This window comes from Diceros bicornis, chromosome 8 (assembly GCF_020826845.1).
Source record: "Diceros bicornis minor isolate mBicDic1 chromosome 8, mDicBic1.mat.cur, whole genome shotgun sequence".
NCBI classification, from domain to species: domain Eukaryota; kingdom Metazoa; phylum Chordata; class Mammalia; order Perissodactyla; family Rhinocerotidae; genus Diceros; species Diceros bicornis.
The window spans coordinates 7,301,681-7,311,465 of record NC_080747.1 but is presented as its reverse complement, the minus strand read 5'-3'; the positions used below and the strand labels follow the sequence as shown (position 1 = coordinate 7,311,465).

At 51.6% G+C, this 9,785-nt stretch overlaps 1 protein-coding gene across 1 annotated transcript; it reads right to left on the bottom strand.

The window, feature by feature from the left end:
* Positions 1 to 1,572: 1,572 nt before the first annotated feature.
* Positions 1,573 to 3,165, bottom strand: DRD5 (dopamine receptor D5). Its single transcript, XM_058546370.1, has one exon. The coding sequence runs from the start codon at positions 3,163 to 3,165 to the stop codon at positions 1,726 to 1,728; it is 1,440 nt and encodes a 479-aa protein (XP_058402353.1). The 3' UTR covers positions 1,573 to 1,725.
* Between the last annotated feature and the right edge of the window lie 6,620 nt (positions 3,166 to 9,785).

Below are 9,785 nucleotides of genomic sequence, written 5' to 3'. Positions count from 1 at the left end.
AGGTTAATTAATTCACTCAAGGTCACACAGCCATCTCCTGTACCCAATAGCAGGGATTCACTGCCCCTGATGTTTCCCTAATGGTCCACTTAGCTATCGTTTCACAAGAGGTCAAAAACTAAACATAGATGTAATAACAGTTTGACTAAATCATATATGACAGTTAATGTACCAAATAGGATTTGCTTTCAATCTCACTGCTCCAGAAATAGACAGTTATTCATTCAACAAATATTTATTAAGCATTATGTGCCAGGCACTGCACATTTTGCAATGCACTAATCATGGTTGTTCAGTAGACTGACAATACAATTATCCCTAAAGAGACCAAAATTGATTGAACTGTCCTTGATAAGCCTGCGTCAAAGTAGGGACTTGTAAGAAATTACATATTCACATTTCATTTGCTTCCATTAACAATGCTCACATTTAGATCTCATGGTAATAAAACTCTGTCAACTGGAATAGTTCTGGAATAAAATCCTCCCCTTCACTGTGCAGATGGCAGAGAGGAAAAATGAAAAGATGGGGCATAGTTGGGCTTTTTTGTTGAGCACCTCAACCAACAGATTTTCCAATTTCAAGTTCATTCAAATTTCATCTCTCGTTCCCACATTTTAGTTAAAATGCATTCTCTCATTTCCCGTTGTCTACAACTGAAAATGCTTATTTAAAGATGGGATTTGTTTTTTAACGCAAATTGACTCACATTTCAAAGCCCTTTGAAAACATGGTTTATCAAAAGCCACATAACTCTAAAACACTACAGTTTTGAGATGAGAAAGATCTAGCCATTATTCTATACGATCTTTTCCATGAACTGATAGCCTCTGTGCAGGAATCAGTAGAATTGTCTTATGTTATGCTATTTTACAAAGAAGATTCCTAATGAGAAAAAAATGTTAGAATTCCGGGCTTGAGAAGTCAACATGGCACTGAAGCCAGCTTTCAGCACAGACTCGAGATGTGTCTGTGGCTAATAAAAAAAACATCTGAGAAATTGGAAGCTCGTCAAGGTCCCTTGCCCCTGTGCGTATCATTAAGGCCAAACTCTCTGTAAAAAAAAGAAACTTGCTTCCAGACCCAGCCCAAATCGTCCCTGCTTTGTAAGGACGCTCTCATGGTTTCTCCAGGAGCTGTCCTGAAAACCAATCTGGCAAAGCAAAGATAATCACCCCATAACACATCATTTGTGTTTATTACACACCAGAACAAATCAGGAAGAATTCCTCAGCTGTAGTAAAGACACACTGAGAGCAGAAACTGCATAAACACAGGACCACAGGAAGCAAGGTACAGGGAAGCCACACCCCCATCAGGACTACACACACAGTGAACCTGTTGTTTAAAATCAACCCAAACACAAATCGGTCACTGAACAATCCATTCGTTTAAAAGGGGAGGGAAGAGTGCATCTTTTAAAACCAAGTACCATTTTTTTTTAAGGACCAAACGCCAGCTTCTCTTCTCTAACAGGACCACTGGTCCATCTCTGCAAGGCTGAGGTATATCTGACTGAGTTAGTTCCAATGGCTTCAGCCAGTTCTTTCAACAACAAATCAGTGGTGAGGTTTCTAAGCACATGGGCTACTATACAGACACAGAAACGTGATAAACTGAGCAGCACTGTAAACGTATGCGTGTGACTGCGTGAGTGTGGATGTGTGTGGATTCTGCATGCTTGTTAATGTCTGTGCAGTTATATAGATCCACGAGAGATGTTTCTTATGCAGCTGAATGGAATCCATTTGGGGTGAAAGGTGTTATTTTGCCTAATGAAATCTCCCCCTCGCAGTCCAGCTCCCAGACAGAATCAGCAGCAGGGTCACCATGGGGGGACGTCTGAGACATCTGGGACATACGATCGAAAGGGCCCTCCCTCTCCTCTTTGTCCACTTCCCCGTCCCCCGGGGTCACAGCGTTGGGGATCATATGGATGTAGGCAGCTGCGATCTCCTTGTGGAAGACGGTGTCCTGGTTGTAGGAGATGAGCTCATTGCTGATGTTCACCGTCTCCACCGGGGTGCGGGAGCAGAGGTGGCTGCACCCCAGCAGCTGGGCAAACACGTTCCGGAAGTCGGCGTTGAAGGCATAGATGATGGGGTTGAGCGAGGAGTTGGCCCAACCGAACCAGACGAAGACATCGAAGGTGGTCTCACTGACACAGGGGAAGCCGGCCCTCGGGCCCTCGGGGTGTGCGCTGCAGAAGGGGACCATGCAGTTAAGGATGAAGAAGGGCAGCCAGCAGCACACGAAGACCCCCATGATCACCGACAGGGTCTGGAGGACCTTGGTCTCCTTCTTGATGGACGTCCGCAGGCTGGCGTCGGGCGCACAGGCCGCGCGGCTCCGGCAACTCTGCGCATGCTCCACAGCTCTCTCCAGAGAGGAGATCCTGCGGATCTGCACTTGGGCGATGCGGTAGATGCGTGTGTAGGTTACGATCATGATGGCCACGGGGATGTAGAAGCTGATGAGTGAGGAGGAGATTGCGTAAGTCCGGTTCAGGCTGGAGTCACAGTTCTCCGTCCTCACCTCTGGCTCCCCGGCCTCCTCCCAGGGGGTCCCGTTGGCCAGGTAGGATGGCGGGTCCATCTCGCTCCAGGAGGAGCCTGCTTTGTCCCTGTGCCAGTGGAGCTGGACCGGGATGAAGGAGATGAGGATGGACAAGGTCCAGGCCAGGCCAACTATGACCAAGGCCACGCGCTGGGTCATCTTGCGCTCGTAGCGGAAGGGCCTGGAGATGGCCCAGTAGCGATCCACGCTGATGACGCACAGGTTCAGGATGGAGGCGGTGGAGCACATGATGTCGAAAGCCACCCAGACGTCGCAGAAAGCCCCAAAGGGCCAGTAACCGGCCACCTCGGCGACCGCCTTCCAGGGCATGACCAGCAGCGCCACGAAGAGGTCGGACACGGCCAGAGACACGATGAAGACGTTGGTCATCTTGGCGCGCAGGTGGCGGCTACGCACGATGGCCGCGCACACCAGCACGTTGCCCAGCAGGGTCCAGACGATGAGCAGGGTCAGGAGGCCGGCGGTGACCACCTGCGCGGGCCCCAGCGGCCCCGCCCCCTCCGAGCCCCCCACGGCGCCCCCCTGAGCCCGCTGCTGCTGCCCGAACCGCGCCCGGTACGCGGTGCCGTTGCGCCCCGGCGGCAGCATGTCGGGCTCGGTAGCAGGGACGGGCTGCGCGCGGTCCCAACTTCAGCCCTGGGCCCCCCGGGCGGCCCCATGGGCGCCCGGGGGGGTGGCAGCCGGGACCCGCGGCTAAGGGATCCCTGAGCCCTGGGGGGCGCTCACCGTGCGCTGCGCCGGAGCCTCAGAGCGCGCGGGGACCCCTCTCGCCTCCTCGAGCGCCTCCGGGTCGGTGGCCGCGTTGCGCCCCGCCAGTGCCGGCGCTGGGGGCAGGCACCGGCCGGTGCCCGCGGAGCTGTTCCCGGGAGCCGGCAGCGCGTCAGGCGGCGGCGGCTGTGTCTGCTTCGGAGCCGGGGAAGCTAAGAGCGAGCAACCACCGAGGGGGCGGGGGCCGGGAGCAGCCTGCGCCGGGCGAGCGCTGCTGCGCTGCCTCCGTCCTTCGCTGCTCCCGGGGCCCGCGCTCCCGACCCCCGCGGCTCCGCGCTCCCCTCTCTCCCGCGCGCCCGCCCCACCTGCGCCTGGCGCCCTCGCTCTCCGCGCTCCGCCCGCCGGAGTCTGGGGGCGAGCCCGCAGGTGCGAGAGGCGCTCCAGTGCCCGACCCTCTCCCCGTGAGGGGAGAACGCGCCCCGAGAAGACGACGAGGTGCCTGGCTCAGCCCTGGTGCCCTGGCCGTGGCCCTGGCCACGTTTGGGGAACAGGTAGGTGGGTGGGCATGGGGGGAAGCACTGGCTTCTAGAGGGGGAAAGAGGGTCTGTAGGGTAAAGACGGCAGCCTTGGATTTCTCACAGACTTGAGTCCAGCGCCGGACTTTATTCCTGGCTGTGTGACCTTGAGCGCCCTACTTAACTTCACTGTGTCTTGGTTTCCTCATCCACACAATGGGGTAAGGATTCCTGCTCCTCTGCGTGGTGTAAGGGTTCAGCGACGCCATCTAGGAAAAGTGCGCAGCAGGCCGTGTCTCCTAGGGACCCCTTCTCCCAACCTCCCCCCAACGTCCATGCTAAGACTGGGGCTGAACCTGACCTCTTGGGGGAGTCCCCCACACACACCCCTCATCCTTAAGCGATTCTTCCTTTAGGGAATAATTTTGAATGAACCCAGAAGATAAAGAAGAGAAAGGGAACCTCCAGCCAATTGGGAGTCTCTGCCCTGCAGGGCACTTTCGCAGTCTTTCTCTTTTTCTTTTCAGCCTTGAGAGGGATGGATTGATATCTCAGTGCTTAATAGAAGAGGAAACTGAGGCTTGAATGAGTGGCCCAAAGCCCAGATATTTAAATAGAATGGTGAGGAAACACTGGAAAGGGAGAGCAGTGTTCCTGGATCTTACCACCTCCCTCAGCTAAGTTCCATTTGTGAACCCCGAGTCTCTGTCTCGTGTTAAGCTCAGCTGAAGGCCACTGGGGAGAGAGATGGATGAGGCAGCAGCATGCTACAGTTCCACCTGAGACCCACTGACCCAAACAGCTGCCCTGCATCGAGGTCTAGAAACAGAGACTGGACTCTCTCATCCCCTCCCTCATATCCCTCTCCCCTCAGACCCACCTGCTCCATTCACCCTGGCCCCCGCCTGCACCCTGGACCAACCCCTGCAAGTGTCCCAGCTTCTCTGACTCATCCTGCTCAGCCTCATTCACCCTCTTTCCCCTGAAACCTTCTCCTGCTTCAGTGCTTTCTGCTGCCAGAGGTGGCAAGACCATCTGTCCAAGTGTCTACGCCTGAAAACTGGAGAGTCAGACTTACCTCCTCTCTCCCCTATCTCCTAGGAGCTGGACCACACCTCTCTCCACTGACGTCCCTGTCCAGGACTACGTCTTCTCCAACCGGTTTTATGGTGACACTGTCCTAGCCTCCAGGTTCTGCCCTGATCCTCTGTCCACCCTCCACTCCATGGCAGGCAGAGTGATCCTTCTCAAATATCACCATGATCATCTCATTCCCCAGGTGGAAAACCCTCAGTAGCTTCCTATCATCCCTGATCCGTAGACAGTCGTGTGAAGTCTTTGGAGTCTTTAAATCATTTTGCCCTTGCTCACTGCTCCCGCCTCTTCTCCTGCCACTCCTGCTGCTGCACATACAGCCTGGAATCAAGCCACTACCACCACCAAACAGAGGGAAAAAAAGACCCCACCAATTGTAATTTCCCTAATGGGTTATATGGTAATTCCTCATCCTGGAATGACCTCCATCCCGTCTTGTCCTCCTGGAGAGCACCAACCTATGATGTCAGGAAAGAACTTGGGTTTTGGAGACAGGGGTTTGAATTTTAGTTCCTTATTCTTTTATTTAGCAAATATTAATAAATTAATAAATAGCGACTATTTGTCCCAGGTGCTGTTTTATTCACTGGGAATACAAGGGTGTATAAAAAATATATATTGTCCTTTCCCTCTACGAGGTCGTAGTCTAGTGTTGGAGATAGACTTTAACCTGAGAATCATCCAAAGAAATGGATGGTTACAACGGAGACAAGTGCCATGGAGGAGAAGTACCAGCATTGTGAAAGTGTACAACAGGGGGACTGACCCAGACAAGATAGGGAAGGCTTCCCTGGGGAAGTCCTTCTTTAGTTGAAATCACAGTTAAGTGGACAAACGAGAAGACAGAGAGAAGGAAAGGCATGGCAGGCAGGGAGAACAGGCATTTGCTAGCTGTAGGATCTTGGACAAGTTACTTGATCTCTCTGAGTCTGTTTCCTCATCTTCAAAATGGGTTAATAATAGTAGTTTAAAAGGTAAGTGTGATGAGACCAAAATAATTTCTGCCTGAGTGGCTCAGCCTCCCTCTTCCTCTGGCTGTGCCAGTGCCGTTCCCCGGGCTGCTTTCCAAGGAGGCTTCTGCCCCGGCTTTTGTGATGGAAAGTCGGAAAGTGGATGCATTACTGGACTTGAGAGGCTGGAGGAGAAAGGAATGGTCCCAGAAGGAAGAGACTGTGTTCGTCTTCATAATAAAGAGCAGGAGGAGGAAAGTGGGGGGAGTGACTGAAAGCTTGGGGCGGGGTTTTCCAGGGAAGGTTGATGTGAACGTGGTGAGGGAGCTGGAGTCTGTAGGAAAATGGGAAGGAAAGGAAAAGGGCATTTTAGAGAAGGATTACCTATTGCCTTCACAAAGCTTACGAAATGCAAGAAAACAACTGGAATCTGGAAATTATCTTCTTGAACACAACACTGCTTGGAGACTGGACCGTATGGATCATGACTTTATAAGTTATATGGAGCACTTAACAATGTTGGTACCTTTCCCTCCTTTTAGCTCTAACTTAGCACCTCTCCAGGAAGCCCACCTGACTCTTCCAGATTGAATCCGTGTCCTGTGCTCCGGGATGCCCCTGTGGGGGTTCATATTGCAGCAACTATGACACCGCTCTGTTACCATTCATTTACGTGGCTGTTTGGTCCCCTAGACTCTGAACTTCCTAAATCAAGGAACTGTGTCTTATTCAAGTCCGAGTCCCCCAAACCAACACAATGAGTGCGTGCTTGACAAATCTCTATTGGTGGAGGAGTAAAAAAAAGAGGGGCTCTGTGCTCAACACTGTGACACTAATGGACAGACAATTCAACCAACAAAGGCACACACACGCTCACCACACAACTGTGCGTTTGTTTTCAGATAGTTCTGACTCCCTGAATCCCGCCCATCCATTCATTCATTCAACAGGCATTTGCTGAGGACCTACTATGTGGGGATGAGAAAGGAGGGGTATACAAGCCATAGCCAGGCTCAAAGGCTCCTGACTCTTCTGGACTGAGCAGGTGTCCTGTGCTCCAGCAGACCCCTGTATGCGTTTATAATGCAACAATTATGACACGGGAGGAGGAGGGAGGGGGAAGCGGGGACGAGAGAGAAGAGGGAGGGAGAGAAGGAAGATGAGAAGAAGGAGAGGAAGAGGAAAAGGAAGAAGGAGGAGAAGGGGAAGAGAAAAAAGTGAGAAACACAGAGAGGAAATGACATCTTTGAACCCCTAGATCCAGTCAGACCCTGGTCTTTGCAGTTAGAAAAGCCAATAAATTACCCCTTTGCTAATGCTAATGCTAATGCTAATGTCTGAGTTGAGTTGCAGTTGCCTCCTGTGACTGAAGAAGCCCTGCCCAGCACAAGGAATGAACAAGGTTCAGTGGTGGCGTGAGGACAAGGGGGGGACTGCCCGTGTGGGTGGGCAGCACCAAGAAGGGCTGCACAGAAGAGAGGACACTCAATCCACAGGGTGAAGTGGAGCCCAGCAACATTCAGGGTGGAGGGGCATTCCTAACAAAGGGAACAGCGTGTGCAAAGTCTCAGAGACACGAAATTTCCTATGTGAAAGGATAGATGTTCAGAACTCTAAGGCTTTTCCCTCTGTTATCTAAAAGACCATGTTTCTCATCATTTTTGGAAACTGAGAGTTTTCTATCAATGAGACCTCATGCATGCAAAGTAACCATATGCAGCTCGTGTCTCTCCCGCCTTCACAGGGAGGGCTCCTGGAGCAGTTTGTCTGCTGGGATGATGGTTTTGTGTAAGCAGTGGCTGCCTTCTCCCACCCAGGCCCTTTCCCACGTTTTTCAAAAGAGCTGGGCAGAGTTAACTGAAAACCGAGGAGTCTCTTTCATTAGCCTCAGAACCCAGCCTCATTAGCACAGACTCTAACCAAGGAGGAGGCTGATAAACTCCTCCTATTTTATCCAGCAGAGCCCTGCCCTCAGAGGATGACAGCAAGGACGTGATCCTCTCACACGTCTGGCTCCTGCAAAATTGTGCTAAGAGGATTTGCTGAGAACAGTTTAGCACAGAGAGGCTTTTCCTAATCCGGTCAGCAAATAGTCTTCTATTTGAATTCATTGATCCTCCTTTTTCTGAAGATATATTTTAAATTGGATTTGCTTCACTGAGACAAATGGCAAAATCAATAGGATGACCGCTGGGATTTGCTGCTGCTGCCACAGCTGCTATCAAAAAACTCAACTCTGTTTTACACCAAGAAAGGCTCGGGTCCTTGGCTACAGGATACCTGAGCTCCCCGGGTGCCAGCCCTGCCAGGTGCGCAGCCTGGCTCAGGGCAGCCCAGGCAGAAAGGTAGAGAGGACCCATCCGCATGCATCCCCATGGCTGGAAAAGCCATGTCAAGCACATGTCCATTGAAGATGATCTCCTCTTCAAACGCAAACTCCTCTTCAAACCTCAGTCCTTGGGTCTCCAGCTCAGAAACACAGGAAGCTGAAAGCAGCCACCTCTGGCAGGTTAAAGTAGCTATCCCAGAAGGTTAGCACATTCTTGTAGATAGAGGAAGGAAGATGAGCTTGCAAGTCAGACAGTCCTGGCTTCAAATCCCTCTTCTCTGACTTACCAGCTCTGGAACCTTGAGTAAGTGACTTAACCTCTTTGAGCTTCAGTTTCCTCATCTTTAAAATGATAACACTAATTCTTACTATGCAGAGATATTATGAATAAGTGACATGCTGTATGTAGGAAATGGTAAGTCTCTGTATTAGTCAAGTTTTTTTTTTCCATTATGCTGCATAACAAACAGCCCCTGGATCTCGGTGGCTTAAAGCAACAAACATTTATTTCTTGCTAATGGTCTGTGATCAGCTGGGGCAGCTTTGCCCTGAACTGTGGGTCGAGTACAGTTTGCCCCTCAAGTCTCTCATTCCCAGGTCAGTGGGTCCCCTGGGGTTTGCTTTTCTTGGGGTGCATGGTGGGAGCCAACACGGCTGCCCCAACCACACATACATCTGGAGCTTCCAGTCAGATGGGCATGTGTTAACTCAGCTCACGTGCCCCTGATGAAAGCAAGTCATGTGGGCAAGCAAGAAATATGCCCTGTCCATGGGGAAGCCACAGCAAGGTGGGGAGGCCAGGAAGAACTGTGAGCAAATAATATCACCCATGCAGTCTGCAATAGATGGACTCCATTATTAGTTCATTGTTCTCGAGTGGCTCCAACAGCCTATCCCTTCTGTCCATCCCGTCTGCCACCCCAGTTCAGGTCCTCATCACTTTGTGCCCGCATGGTGGCCAGAGTCTCCCGACAGGTCTCCGTGTCTGCTGTCTTCTCTCCCTCCCATCTGATGCTCTGCCACCAAGAGGATTCTCCTAAAGATGCGATGCCCTTATCAGCTTAAACACGTCCCATGATTCCCATGACTCACATTATTAATTACTACCTCAACTCACAAAAGTTAGTCTATTAATTCCAAACTTCTTAGCAGGGCCCTTCACAATCTGGTCACCACCTATTTACCTGGTTACTTACCTGGTCACCAGCCCCTCTTGCCTCCCAAGCCTTCCCCAGCAGACCCCATCTTTGACCCACCCCAAATGGTCCCCTTTTCTCCCAGCACACCCAGCTCTTTCGGGTCTTGTGCCCTTGCTTGCTCTCGCCCTGCCTGAGATGTCCTCCCCACTCTTTTCTGCATGGGGGCAAACTCCATTTGCCTTTCAAACCCATCTTCCAAGGGACCTCAAGACTCCAGGAAGGTAACCACTCCGTGTCTGTGCTCCTGCAGTGCACGGCACCTCCCTCTGTTACAGCCCGCGGTCCACTGTAGTGTGAGGTTCTACTCGCTTATTGTTTACTGACCTTTCTCCCGCCAGCAGCAAACTGCCTGAGGTGACGTTGTCTCAGCCTCTTGGAGTCAGGAGGAACCCAGTCAGTATTTGTTGCATGA